This window comes from Schistocerca gregaria, chromosome 3 (assembly GCF_023897955.1).
Source record: "Schistocerca gregaria isolate iqSchGreg1 chromosome 3, iqSchGreg1.2, whole genome shotgun sequence".
Classification (NCBI taxonomy): domain Eukaryota; kingdom Metazoa; phylum Arthropoda; class Insecta; order Orthoptera; family Acrididae; genus Schistocerca; species Schistocerca gregaria.
The window spans coordinates 266016768-266032100 of record NC_064922.1 but is presented as its reverse complement, the minus strand read 5'-3'; the positions used below and the strand labels follow the sequence as shown (position 1 = coordinate 266032100).

General features: G+C 46.9%; 1 protein-coding gene across 1 annotated transcript in view; it reads left to right on the top strand.

Moving 5' to 3' along the window:
* LOC126355337 (uncharacterized) overlaps positions 1-15333 on the top strand; it is a 475493-nt gene that overhangs the window by 403957 nt on the left and 56203 nt on the right. Inside the window, exons 11-13 of the mRNA XM_050005632.1 lie at positions 5261-5677; positions 14208-14311; positions 14369-14434. Coding sequence (XP_049861589.1) covers positions 5261-5677; positions 14208-14311; positions 14369-14434 — 587 coding nt within the window. The remainder of the gene's footprint in view (positions 1-5260; positions 5678-14207; positions 14312-14368; positions 14435-15333) is intronic.

Here is a 15333-nt window from a genome sequence, read left to right as displayed (position 1 = left end):
TGCAGTAGTGACAGACGCACAAACAGTTTGTAGATAGTGCTGAAACAATGCAGGGGCGGATGCACACCCGAATGGCAGTCGTTTGAATCGATACAAACCAAGATGCGTGTTAGCCACCAAAACGCGCTGGGATTCTTCGTCCACCGGTATTTGCAAGTACGCATCTGCTAGGTCCAACTTCGAAAAATATTTCCCCGGGCACAGTTTGTCAAAAAGAGCTTCCTGGCGGGGTAAAGGAAAAGTTGAAATCACTAGTTATGGACTGTTGCCTTGAAGTCCACACAAAGTCTCAATTTTCCGGAAGGTTTTGGCAAAATTACTAAGGGTGATGCCCAGAGAGAAGCCTGCACACGTTGAATTACACCTTGTGATTCCAAATCGTGTAATGTTTTTGCGACCTCATCACGCAATGCGTGGGAAACATTGCGCGCTCTGAAAAATTTCGGTTGCGCGTGTACTGTCAGTTCCAAATGTGCTTTATAGTTCTTAGCGCAGCCGAGGGCCGGTGCAAAAATGTCTGCAAATTCTTCACATAGACGAGAAACACTGTCTGAAGGCACAGTCTGGTTCACTGATAGGGCCTGATTTACTATAGACAAGTTAAACAACTGAAATAAATCGAAACCAAACAAGTTCACTGCAGAAGAAGAACGAAGGACGTAAAATGACACAAGTTTTGTTTGTCCTTTGTAGGTGGTGGTGGTTAGTGTTTAACGTCCCGTCGACAACGAGGTCATTAGAGACGGAGCGCAAGCTCTGGTTAGGGAAGGATTGGGAAGGAAATCGGCCATGCCCTTTCAAAGTAACCATCCCGGCATTTGCCTGAAACGATTTAGGGAAATCACGGAAAACCTAAATCAGGATGGCCGGAGACGGGATTGAACCGTCGTCCTCCCGAATGCGAGTCCAGTGTGCTAATCACTGCGCCACCTCGCTCGGTTGTCCTTTGTATGTTGCAAGAAGGCTGCACTGTCCTAACACAGGGATCTTTTGTCCGGAATAGCTAGATAAGTTAACATTTGCGGCACACAACGGAGGTGTGCCCAGCAGTTTGTAAGTGTCTTGATTGATCAGTGAAACTGCAGCTCCGGTATTGAGCTGGAATGGTATCACTTTGCCGTTAATGTCCAAGTCCACAAAAAGTTTATTGTCCTGCCGACGACAAGAGCGACTGTCTCGTGCAACGTGAACTGACACTGGTATAGAATCATTTGCGACTTGACGGGAATTCCGGCAATGTTGACGTACTCTATTTTTGGGACGAACACAGTCACTGTTAGAGTGGCACTGGGCGGAGTGGAATGAACTACTTGAATTTCCATGGGCGAAGTTTCGCGAGCCTGTGGATCCTTGGTTCAATTCCGATTCCGGCGCGAAGCAAAGGGCTTGGAACGGTTTTGAGCTTCCGATCTGAGCTTTTTCTGGCAAACACTCTGAACATGTCCTTTTTTTATTACAATAAAAGCAAATAGCTTGGCGTGACGGGCAATTCTCACGCGAATGTTTAGTAGCACACCGCGGGCATGATTTGATCGCTGCATTTGCTTGCCTGCGCGGCTCACGTGTCTGAGAGACTGGCGGCAGCGGCGCGGCCGGGCGCGAGGGCTGTTTGCTGCTCCGTGCAGCTCGCCCGGCGGGCCGGTTAACCTGACACACTGCTGGCGAAGTTTCAAATGATTCCTGAGCAAAGTCAAGTGTGTCCTGCCGATCCAATATGTCCATCACTTGTTGAAGGGAGGGACTGACTAGTTTCAAAATCTGTTCCCTTATACGGACGTCAGAAACGTTCTGTGCAATTGCATCACGTACCATAGTATCTGAATACGGGAGTCCACATTGACACTCAAAAGCACAATCCCTAGTATGGCCTTGCAAGATTGCAACCCACTCCCGATTAGTCTGACCTGCCGTACGTTTTGTACGAAAGAAGGTATACCGTTTGGCAACTACATTGACTGATTCTTTGAAATATGCATCTAATACCCACAAAATTTCTTCGTAGGGCAGAGTTGCTACGTCGCGTCTGAGAAATAATTTTACTATCACACGGTACGTGGTCACACCTACTGAAGAAAGTAGAAACGGCTGCCGCTCCTTACCTTGAATTCTGCAGGCGGCGAAATGGAATCGAAATTGGCGTGACCACTCCGTCCAGCTTTCCAGTGCAGCATCAAAAGGTCGAAAAGTTGGTGCAACAGCGTGCTGTGGCTCCGTTAGTGGTGAAGCGGCTGCCGCCGCATCGTTTTGCATCGCACGTTGACCCTGGACGAGCTGTCCAAGAACATCCAGTAAGGCCTGCTCCTGCTGATTCTGTAAGCGATAAAATTCGGACAATATATCTGGAGATTGTGGCGAAGCCATTACACAAGTAAATCAGGGCAATATAGAAAAGAACACTTTGACGCTCATCGCCAATGTTGTGATTGGCTGGAGAGCCAATCCTGTGTTATTAAAGGAGGCCGAAATGCACGCGTTTCAGCTCACGCAGGCTGGCGTGGGGTCTGGAACATGACAAGGGAATTAGAATTGAGAAAAACGGACGTAGCTGGTGGAATACTTTAATCCATTAATGGAGAACGTCGCTCTTTATGGTACATGATTCACAATATCAATAGTACGGATACTGGCGCCTTGCTAGGTCGTAGCAAATAACGTAGCTGAAGGCTATGCTTACTATCGTCTCGGCAAATGAGAGCGTAGAAGTCAGTGAACCATCGCTAGCAAAGTCGGCTGTACAACTGGGGCGAGTGCTAGGAAGTGTCTCTAGACCTGCCGTGTGGCGGCGCTTGGTCTGCAATCACTGATAGTGGCGACACGCGGGTCCGACGTATACTACCGGACCGCGGCCGATTTAAAGGCTACCACCTAGCAAGTGTGGTGTCTGGCGGTGACACCACAAAAACAATCTCGTGATGTTTGAATACTCCATTAGTAGTGTAGCGCTTGATACAGTCACGTCGATTTAATATTTGGAAATAACATTGCACAGCGATATGAAGTGGGAAAAGCATGAATGGCAGTTGTGGGGAATAAAAGGTACGGCCAAACTTTCAGGAAACATTCCTCTCACACAAATAAAGAAAAGATGTTATGTGGACATGTGTCCGGAAACGCTTAATTTCCATGTTAGAGCTCATTTTAGTTTCGTCACTATGTACTGTACATCCTCGATTCACCGCCAGTTGGCCCAATTGTAGGAAGGTAATGTTGACTTCGGTGCTTGTTTTGACGTGCTCTACAGTACTAGCATCAAGCACATCAGTACGTAGCATCAACAGGTTAGTGTTCATCACGAACGTGGTTTTGCAGTCAGTGCAATGTTTACAAATGCGGAGTTGGCAGATGCCCATTTGATGTGTGGATTAGCACGGGGCAATAGCCGTGGCGCGGTACGTTTGTAGCGAGACAGATTTCCAGAACGAAGGTGTCCCAATAGGAAGACGTTCGAAGCAATTGTTCGGCATCTTAGGGAGCACGGAACATTCCAGCCTATCACTCGCGACTGGGGAAGACCTAGAACGACGAGGACACCTCCAATGGACGAGGCAATTCTGCGTGTAGTTGACGACAACCCTAATGTCAGCGTCAGAGAAGTTGCTGTTATACAAGGTAACATTGACCACGTCACTGTATGGAGAGTTGTACGGGAGAACCAGTTGTTTCCGTACAGCGTGTGCAGGCACTATCGGCAGCTGATTGGCCTCCACGGGTACACTTCTGCGAATGGTTCATCCAACAATGTGTCAGGCCTCATTTCAGTGCAAATGTTCTCTTTACGGCTGAGGCTTCATTCCAACGTGATCAAATTGTAAATTTTCATAATCAGCATGTGTGGGCTGACGAGAATCCGCACGTAATTATGCAATCACGTCATCAACACAGATTTTCTGTGAACGTTTGGGCAGGCATTGTTGGTGATGTCTTGATTAGGCCCCATGTTTTCCACCTACGCTCAATGGAGTACGTTATCGTGATTTCATACGGGATACTCTACCTGTGCTGCTAGAACATCTGCCTTTACAAGTACGACACAACATGTGGTTCATACACGATGGAGCTCCTGCACATTTCAGTCGAAGTGTTCGTACGCTTCTCAACAACAGATTCGGTGACCGATGGATTGGTAGAGGCGGACCAATTCCATGGCCTCCACGCTCTCCTGACCTCAACCCTCTTGACTTTCAATTATGGGAGCATTTGAAAGCTCTTTTCTACGCAACCCTGGTACCAAATGTAGAGACTCTTCGTGCTGGTATTGTGGACGGCTGTGATAACATCTACATCTACATCCATACTCCTCAAGCCACCCGACGGTGTGTGGCGGAGGGTACCCTGAGTACCTCCATCGGTTCTCCCTTCTATTCCAGTCTCGTATTGTACGTGGAAAGAAGGATTGTCGGTAAGCTTCTGTGTGGGCTCTAATCTCTGTGATTTTATCCTCATGGTCTCTTCGCGAGATATACGTAGGAGGGAGCAATATACTGCTTGACTCTTCGGTGAAGGTATGTTCTCGGAGCTTTAACAAAAGCCCGTACCGAGCTACTGAGCGTCTCTCCTGCAGAGTCTTCCACTGGAGTTTATCTATCATCTCCGTAACGCTTTCGCGATTACTAAATGATCCTGTAACGAAGCGCGCTGCTCTCCGTTGGATCTTCTCTATCTCTTCTATCAACCCTATCTGGTGCGGATCCCACACTGCTGAGCAGTATTCAAGCAGTGGGCGAACAAGCGTACTGTAACCTACTTCCTTTGTTGTCGGATTGCATTTCCTTAGGATTCTTCCAATGAATCTCAGTCTGGCATCTGATTTACCGACAATCAACTTTATATGATCATTCCATTTTAAATCACTCCTAATGCCATTAGCCAGGGCTGCATCAGCGCATCAGGGATTCCATGCGACGGAGGGTGGATGCCTGTATCCTCGCTAATGGAGGACATTTTGAACATTTCCTGTATCAAAGTGTTTGAAGTCACGCTGGTACATTCTGTTCCATTCCATGATTAATGTGAACTTAAGAGAAGTAATAAAATGAGCACTAACATGGAAAGTATGCGTTTCTGGACACATGTCCACAAACATCTTTTCTTTTTTTGTGTGTGAGGAATGTTTCGTGAAAGTTTAGCCGTACCTTTTTGTAACACCCTGTATATAGGCGCGCGCGCGCGCTCGCATATCGTTTGTGACAGAATAGCAGTGAAACAAAAAAAAGGGACGTGGCAGTGTGTGAGAGTGCAGGTGTTTGCCCGTCACGAGCAGGTGCGGCTGACGCTGCACAACGCCTCGTTCGGCGACGGCTGGGGCGCCGCGGAGTGCGTGACGGAGGCGGACCCGCACACGGGCCGGCCGCAGTGCGTGCGCCAGGCTGACCCCGGCGTCGGCTCCGGGCCGTGGCAGCGCGTGTCGGAGCTGCGCGTGTGGGAGGCGCCGTGGCGCGAGGTCCGCCTGCCGCGCCTCTGCCTGTGCGACAACAGCACGCTGTCCAGCACCGGCTCGCGCCACCTCGTCTTCCTCTCGTCCAGCCGCGTGCTCGAGGTCGCCTTCACGGTGCGCCCGCTGCGCGTCTACGACGACTTCACCAACATCTACTTCAGCGCCTCCTTCGAGATGGTCCGCGCCTCGCCGAGGGGCGCCGACTGCAGCCGCAGGCAGCGGCTCCGCGGCTCCGGCGGAGAGGTGAGCGGCGCTGGCGCCACTGACGGCAGTCGCATTTTTCCTGGACATTGAAATAAGAACACCGTGAATTCATTGTCCCAGGAAGGGGAAACTTTATTGACACATTCCTGGGGTCAGATACATCACACGATCACACTGACAGAACCACAGGCACATAGACACAGGCAACAGAGCATGCACAATGTCAGCACTAGTACAGTGTATATCCACCTTTCGCAGCAATGCAGGCTGCTAGTCTCCCATGGACACGATCGTAGAGATGCTGGATGTAGTCCTGTGGAACGGCTTGCCATGCCTTTTCCACATGGCGCCTCAGTTGGAGCAGCGTTCGTGCTGGACGTGCAGACCGCGTGAAACGACGCTTCATCCAGTCCCAAACAAGCTCAATGGGGGACAGATCCGGACATCTTGCTGGTCAGGGTAGTTGACTTACACCTTCTAGAGCACGTTGTGTGGCACGAGATACATGCGGACGTGCATTGTCGTGTTTGAACAGCAAGTTCCCTTGCCGGTCTAGGAATGGTAGAACGATGGGTTCGAGGACGGTTTCGATGTACCGTGCACTATTCAGTGTCCCCTCGACGATCACCAGAGGTGTACGGCCAGAGTAGGAGATCGCTCCCCACACCATGATGCCGGGTGTTGGCCCTGTGTGTCTCGGTCGTATGCAGTCCTGATTGTGGCGCTCACCTGCACGGCGCCAAACACGCATACGACCATCATTGGCACCAAGGCAGAAGCGACTCTCATCGCTGAAGACGACACGTCTCCATTCGACCCTCCATTCACGCCTGTCGCGACACCACTGGAGGCGGGCTGCACGATGTTGGGAAGACGGCCTAACGGTGTGCGGGACCGTAGCCCAGCTTCATGGAGGCGGTTGCGAATGGTCCTCGCCGATACCCCAGGAGCAACAGTGTCCCTAATTTGCTGGGATGTGGCGGTGCGGTCCCCTATGGCACTGCGTAGGATCCTACGGTCTTGGCGTGCATCCGTGCGTCGCTGCGGTCCGGTCCCAGGTCGACGGGCATGTGCACCTTCCGCCGACCACTGGCGACAACATCGATGTACTGTGGAGACCTCACGCCCCACGTGTTGAGCAATTCGGCGGTACGTCCACCCGGCCTCCCGCATGCCCACTATAAGCCCTCGCTCAAAGTCCGTCAACTGCACATACGGTTCACGTCCACGCTGTCGCGGCATGCTACCAGTGTTAAAGACTGCGATGGAGCTCCGTATGCCACGGCAAACTGGCTGACACTGACGGCGGCGGTGCACAAATGCTGCGCAGCTAGCGCCATTTGACGGCCAACACCGCGGTTCCTGGTGTGTCCGCTGTGCCGTGCGTGTGATCATTGCTTGTACAGCCCTCTCGCAGTGTCCGGAGCAAGTATGGTGGGTCTGACACACCGGTGTCAATGTGTTCTTTTTTCCATTTCCAGGAGTGTATTTTGTTGCCAACTTCCTTGCCGCTGTTGTAACACCGGTTCCCGTCAGATCACCGAAGTTAAGCGCTGTCGGGCTGGGCTAGCACTTGGATGGGTGAACATGCGGTCTGTCCAGCGCTGTTGGCAAGCGGGGAGCACTCACCCCTTGTGAGCAAGCTGAGGACCTACTTAACTGACAAGTGGTGGCGCCGGTCACGAAAACTGACAACGGCCAGGAGAGCGGTGTGCTAACAACATGCCCCTCGATATTTGCATCCAGTGATGCCTGTGGGCTGAAGATGACACGGCGGCCGGTTCGGACGGAGTTTATACAGGGTCATTCAAAAAGAATACCACAACTTTAGGAATTTAAAACTCTGCAGCGACAAAAGGCAGAGCTAAGCACTATCTGTCGGCGAATTAAGGGAGCTATAAAGTTTCATTTAGTTGTACATTTGTTCGCTTGAGGCGCTGTTGACTAGGCATCTGCGTCAGTTGATGCTAAGATGGCGACCGCTCAACAGAAAGCTTTTTGTGTTATTGAGTACGGCAGAAGTGAATCGACGACAGTTGTTCAGCATGCATTTCGAACGAAGTATGGTGTTAAACCTCCTGATAGGTGGTGTATTAAACGTTGGTATAAACAGTTTACAGAGAATGGGTGTTTGTTACGCCTGATATGCTACAGAGAGTGTGGAACGAGTTGAAGAATCGGGTTGATATTGCTCGAGTGTCTGGAGGGGGCCATATTGAACATCTGTGAACTTGTTTTTGAGTGACAAAAAAACCTTTTTAAATACTCTTTGTAATGGTGTATAACAGAAGGTTATATTATGTTTCTTTCATTAAATACACATTTTTAAAGTTGTGTTATTCTTTTTGAATCACCCTGTATTTTGGTACGTGAAGTTGAGAGCTCGGGTATTATTTTCACGATGCAGTCCAATGTAATTCTAAAAAAATTCTCGAGAATGTAGACTTGGAAATTTACCAAGCGCTTTTAGTAAGCTAAATTAATGCACATTTTTCGACAAGCATTATGGCTCTGTATTAGACAGTTGGCTTGTCACGTCAGGATCAGGAATTGATTCCCATTGGAATTAAAGTTTTAAGGGGCGGAAGGACGTCAAACGGGACGACTTGGAGCAGGACAGACACCACAAGAATTTTTGATTTCCACTGACTACACTTTTAAAAATAAATTCATAAAACTTTGTCAGAATGACCAGAAAGGATTCAAGATTTACACTTATAGTGGTGGAAGTTCAAAAATATACAGAAATAATTTATTCTTTTTACATTTGTATTTCACCTTTTTTTCACTTACCATTGGCTGCATTTGTTGCTATAGGTACACTTTTCTTCGTCATAAGTAAGGGACATTCTTCGATGAATTTTGCACAGCATACAAACCATACATACAGGTGTACGAAACTCTAGAATTTTCCAAATCTATTAAAAACTGTGGTAAAAATTGAGATAATTAACTATAAAATTTGAGTTTTTTCTAAACATGAAGTTTAAAATTTAACAGCACATTCATTTTTTCATAAATTAAATCATTTCTAGAGTTTCATTCACCTGTAAGTATGATTCGGAAAACGTCTATAAGCATTTCTTTCACTTTTTCCATAATTTCATCAGTTAATAAAATTCTCGTACGTCCAAGGCGGTCGTCGTCTTCAACGTCTTTAACTTCCTTCTCTGAAACGCGTATACTGCTAATAAACCTTTGGTTTACCTGTAGCATACACTCCAAAAGAAGTATTTGGCAATTCTAAAATTCTGATGGATTTTGTTCCGTTCTTGTAGCAAATTAATACAAATTCTCCAAAGCAATTTATGTACAATAAATAACCGTCGAAACTGCCAAAACAAATGTAATCTTTTTAACAATTGACAATAGACTAAAATATCCCCCGTTGCTAAAACTGTACACATTCCTTCTAGGACCATTTACCAACACATTACCGAAAATACCGGTATAACCGGACTAATACAACAAACCATATTACAAAATTCCCGTTAATTTCCCAACCCACCTCGAAAAAGCGGCAGATGTCTCTGGGTGAAAAAAAAATGTTCCTAGTTCCCATTCGCTCTCCTTCTTCATCTACTCTTTCTTCCTTGTCGACGGAAATACTTCGTTCTACTTGTCAGAAGGCTGAGATCATGTGCGCTGCATCTGGATGACTGTTCAGAGATGAGATAGAAGGACCGTAAACAGAAAGCGAAGATTAAGGTTTACCCCCGTGATGTCTACGGGGCCATTTGAGACGAAGGACAAGTTCAGATCAGAAAAAGATGCCAAAAAACATACATCATAAACTTGGACTTGAACAAAACACAATTTCTTGCTATTCTCTGTTAACGTATACATCTTTCAGGGATGTTAGAACGTCACAAATAATTTCAGTTTATTCTACTGGACAGTAAATGTGGTGGTTCACGTTCTGTCTACCTTGTGCAGTTGACATTCTCATATAGTGTCTATCTTGCAGTTTTGTTGTGATTTGTTGCAGTATTTACTTTATCACAGCCGAGGTCTGTGCACTGGCCTTCTTATCAGATATGACAGCCAGAAACTTGGTAGATTAATAGAAGAAAATTTCACCAGCAGTACACAATCTGATCGGTAAATACAATGGCCAAAACTTAGATATGTTAAGAAACTCTGTAGAAATGGACATTAATATTGTTGTACGTCCATCCTTCTCCTTTACGACCCCTGAACTCTTTTTTAGGACAATTTCAATGTATCTGAATGCCTGTGGAAGAAAGAAAGTCCATTCTTCCTCAAAACCTGAAACCAGAGAAGCCAGTGATGTAGAACACTGCATCTTGAGCAAAATCGACATTCTAGACCATCCAAAAGGTGGATCATTGGGTTCAGGTCGGGATTTTGGACATTCCACTGTATTTCAGGGATGTTACTGTCCACAAAACGTTACCTCACGGATGATGCTTTATGACAGGCTGCACTGTCACGCTGATTCAGTCATCGATTTCGAACTGTTCCTTTACTGTAAGCAATACGCGTCTTCTTAAGCGCAATAACAGAACCACACCATAGCTACGAAAAACATCAAAATACTGAACACCACCTCCTCCATACTTCACAGTTGGCACTGCATGTGATGGCCGATAACGTTGTCGAGGCATTCGTCAAACCCAAAGCCTTCCATCGGATTGCCACAGTGTAAAGCGTGATTCATCACTCCAAATCAGTCGCTTCCAGTCACCCACTGTCTCTTTACATCACTTCAAGCATCGCTCTGTGTTGACTACACAAATATGTGGCTTATAATGAGCGTATCGACCTTTGTACCCCGTTCTTCGTAACTCATTAAGCGTAGTCATTACACTAGCTGAACTACTGGTAGCACTTTGGAATTCCCGAGTGATCATTTTCGTGGATTTCATGCGATATTTTACAACCACACTTCGCAGTACTCGACAGTCGCTGTCCGTCAGTGTGTGAGGTATGCCTGATGTTACTTATGTTGTGACTGTCCCTTCGTGTTTCTATTTCACTTTCGAAGGGTTTAAATGTCCCTGATGGCCGGCCGCGGTGTCCGAGCGGTTCTAGGTTCTTTAGTCTGGAACCACACGTATTATCTATGTGTGAGTTTGGTAGTACCAGTGGTGTCCAGATACTTTTGATCAAATAGCATATTTGGTCAGCATGGGGATGTGAAGTGGTGGGATAAACTTCCATATCATTAAACTTTGCGCAATGTACAGGCTTAAATTCCAAACCCCTCCACTTTTTCTGGTTCATGGACATCTGTCCGTCGTATGGGGACGTTTAGGTCGGCGCCATCCTTGGTTCTATTCGAGGGGACTAGACTGTGCACCGCCAATGCGTTGTAGCTTCTCCCGTCTCCCATAATGATACGACCCACACATGACACAACGATATGGACTCAGACTCCTAATGGTCCGAGAGTGGTCTTGCAGTAATTGCTGTGTCGGGCAGTGATCGGAGGTTTCCGATTACAGCAGTGTATACTTTGGTAAGATTATGATTCTGAATAGCATTAGAACTGGTCTGGCCAGTGTGATGCGCGAAATTGGGACGACAAAGCTTTGAAACTGCTATACTCTTCAATAGTTACGATAGTAGTCAAGGTGAACTTCGAATTTAAGTGCTTAGAGGGAACCTTGAGTTGTGGTTACAATACTTTTTCCCTTTCAGTTTATAGACCGAACTTGGAAACTTCGCTGCTTGAATAGGAGAGGCTCTCCGTAAGTAAGGCAACACTTTTTTTCTCGGCCAATTTCGGGTGAAAAAAAAAATGCAAATATTGTTGTGGGATGTCGCGGAATATTCCTGCTGCAGCCCTTCCAGTTTCATGAAATTCCGACAGGTGGCAGAGTAATTCATAACTTTCAAAATGGCCTATGTAACGGAGATCCGTTCTAAGCAGAGAGTTGTCATTGAGTTTCTTGTGGCGGAAAACCGTAGCATCGCAGATATTCAGTGGCGGTTGCAGAATGTCTACAAAGACCTAGCAGTGAACAAAAGCGTGATGAGGTGTTGGGCGTAGTCACAATAAGGTTGTGCAAATTTATCCGATCTCCCGTGTGCCGGCCGCAGCACACGTATGTGACTCTTGCAATGTTAGAACGTGCGGACAGTCTCATTATAGGTGATCGATGGACCACAAACAACGCAAGGCCTCACACAAGTCTGCACAACCGATACAAGCTCACAAAACTACATTGGACTGTTATTTCTCATCCACCGTACATTTTGGCTCAATGGACGATGCACTCTGCTGGAGGTAGTACATGGATGAAGGGGAGGTATCTGATGTTGCAAGAAGGTGGCTTCGGCGTCGAGCAGTAGAGTGGTACCATGCAGGCGTAGAGGCCCTCCCACTAAGGTGATGTAAGGCTGTCGCATTGAATGAACGACTGAAGTTTATGTTCAGAAGCAGGATTTTGTAGCGAAAAGAGTAGGAAATAATATGACGTATTGGAATCCTGAATGAAACGAACCCGCTTTCAGAAAAAAAGAGGTTTATCAATACTTATTGAAAGCCTCTCGTAAATCGGTATGGGCACAACGAATCAATAAACTGTTATTTAAGAATCGACTATTGCAGGTAGCAGCTCGATATTCAGGATTCTTCAGTTGAAACGGATTAAAAGAAGCTGCACGGAATGTTTTTGTGAATTAACTGGCAATCACTTAAACTGGCAACATAACACAGTTTCGGGTATTAATATGACTCCGTATGACTTCCGTATGCTGACTACTGCGAAGAACTTTTCACACGACAGATATGTGTACATCTACTATTAAACTACACTACTCGCCATTAAAATTGATGCACCACGAACATGACGTGCTACAGACGCGAAATTTAACCAACAGGAAGAAGATGCTGTGATATGCAAATGTTTAGTTATTCCGAGCATTCACACAAGGTTGGCGCCGGTGGCGACACCTACAACGTGCTAACAGGAAGAAAGTTTCCAACCGATTTCTCATACACAAACAGCAGTTGACCGGCGTTACCTGGTGAAACGTTGTTGTGATGCCTCGAGTAAGGAGGAGAAAAGGAGACCATCATGTTTCGGACTTTGATAGAGGTCGGATTGTAGCCTATCGCGATTGCGGTTTATCGTATCGCGACACTGCTGCTCACGTTGGTCGAGATCCAATGACTGTTTGCAGAATATGGAATCGGTGGCTTCAGGAGGGCAATACGGATCGCTGTGCTGGATCTCAACGGCCTCGTATCACTAGCAGTCAAGATGAGAGGCATATTATCCGCATGGCTGTAACGGATGGTGCAGCCACGTCTCGATCCCTGAGTCAACAGATGGGGACGTTTGCAAGACAGCAACCATCTACACGAACAGTTCGACGACGTTTGAAGCAGCATAGACTATCAGCTCGGAGACAATGGCTGCGGCTACCCTTGACGCTGCGTCACAGACAGGAGCGCCTGCGATGGTATACTCAACGACGAACCTGGATGCACGAATGACAAAACGTCATTTTTTCGGATTAATCCAGGTTCTGTTTACAGCGTCAAAATGGTCGCATCCGTGCTTGACGACATCGCGGTGAACACACATTGGAAGCGTGTGTTCGTCATCGCCATACTAGCGTATTACCCGGTGTGATGGTATGGGGTGCCATTGGTTACACATCTCGGTCACCTCTTGTTCGCATTGACGGCACTTTGAACAGTGGACGTTACATTTCAGATGCGTTACGACCCGTGGCTCTACCCTTCATTCGATCCCTGCGAAGCGCTACATTTCAGCAGGATAAAGCACGAGTGCTTGTTGAAGGTCCTGTACGGGCCTTTTTACATACAGAAAATGTTCGACTGCTGCCGTGGACAGCATATTCTCCAGATCTTTCACCAACTGAAAACGTCTGGTCAATGGTGGCCGAGCAACTGGCTCGTCACAATACGCCAGTCACTACACTTGATGAACTGTGGTATCGTGTTGAAGCTGCATGCGCAGCTGTACCTGTACACGCCATCCAAGCTATGTCTGATTCAATGCCCAGACGTATCATGGGCGTTATTACGACCAGAGGTGGTTGTTCTGGGTACTGATTTCTCAGGATCTATGCACCCAAATGACGTGAAAATGTAACTACATGTCAGTTCCAGTATAATATATTTGTCCAATGAAAACCCGTTTATCATCTGCATTTCTTCTTGGTGTAGCAATTTTAATGGGCAGTAGTGTAGTATGACTCACTTCCGTATACTGACAACATCTGCGAAGAACTTTTCACGCTACAGATATTTAGTATATATCTACTATTAAACTACGTTCTTCAGTACAAAGTGTTACGAGGGAAGTCATATAGTTTGAATTACCACTTCGAAAAAAAATCGTTAGTTAATTTGATCTTTGTGCATATATGTCTGCAGTTCTGTTTGAAACTCTCAGTCCGCAGTAAAATAGCACGCCCCTAAAGTAACCAAAACTAATTGGCGAAGCTATTACAGAAATTAAAATTGTGGTTCGAAGTGTTAGTTAAAACTTTATCACTTCCCCTCGAATTGTCCATAATTAACGCATGTGTTTCTGCGGCTGGACACACGTACCTTGGTGTCTGGCAGGTGACGCTGGACGGGCGGTGCGAGGGCCTTCCGTGGCTGGTGGAGGCGCACGAGAACCGGTCGCTGTTCCTGCTGACGTGGGGCAGCTTCCTGCCGCTGGAGCCGTCCGCCCCCGCCGCCCCCGCCGTCCCCGCCGCCCCCGGCGCCACCGCCACGGCGAGCGCGCCCGAGAGCGCCCGCTGCCACACCCGCAACAGGCTGCTGCTCTACACGGGACGGCCCGCCAGGTCTGTAGCACAGAGCACGCTGACGGACCGTGCGCGGAAAGTCTCGCATTGGAGTTCGTTATTCAGTAGTCGTAACTGATTGCCACGGTCGCCAGTGGAGAACATGGAGGTAACTGTTACATAGAAAGACTTTCTCTCCTATGAATGTGATGCTCTGTTGCCTCGGTGGATGACGGTGTTGGACACGAGTTTCCGTCCGCAAATTATTTTTCTCCTGGAACCCTCAAAAATGTCTTATATTTTCCGTTTACAAGAGAAAAATGAACTACTGATGGAAATCAAACTCCCGTCCACCAGTTGAAGGGAGCATCGCATTCATAGAAGAAAATGCCTTTACACGCACCAGCAGCTAACTTTATCTTCTCCACTGACGATCGTGGAAATCAGTTGTGATCATTGAATAACAAAGAACATCGCGGTATGTTCCGCCTGCGGATAATTTTCCTATTCTTTATTTGTTCCTTAAGACGCTCTCTACAATCCCTCCCCAAGTCTGTTGCAACATTTTTGTTTGGGAGGAGTAGGCTCGAAGAACTTTTATTCCGAGGCTCCTCCTCCCCGATGGCATCCTGCATAGTGTTTAAAGTATACTGCACACAAGCAGTAGTGTATTGCTCGTATTATAGTGTGCAGACAGAAGTATATTCTATTCTCTATTCAAAGCTATAATCAATGAATTTCATATATCAGAAATGTATTAATTTATTTAAGGAGTAATGTATTCAAGTAGCAATGAACTACATTCTATTTCAATTAACAAATTACATACATAAGTGTGTTTCTCATGTGAAGCTAAGATTCACGTACACCATGTATGAAGTGTTCAATCAGCATCTAATCTCTATAATCTGTGCAAACATACATTAGCGCGAACCATTTCAGAAGAGAACAGCTCGAGG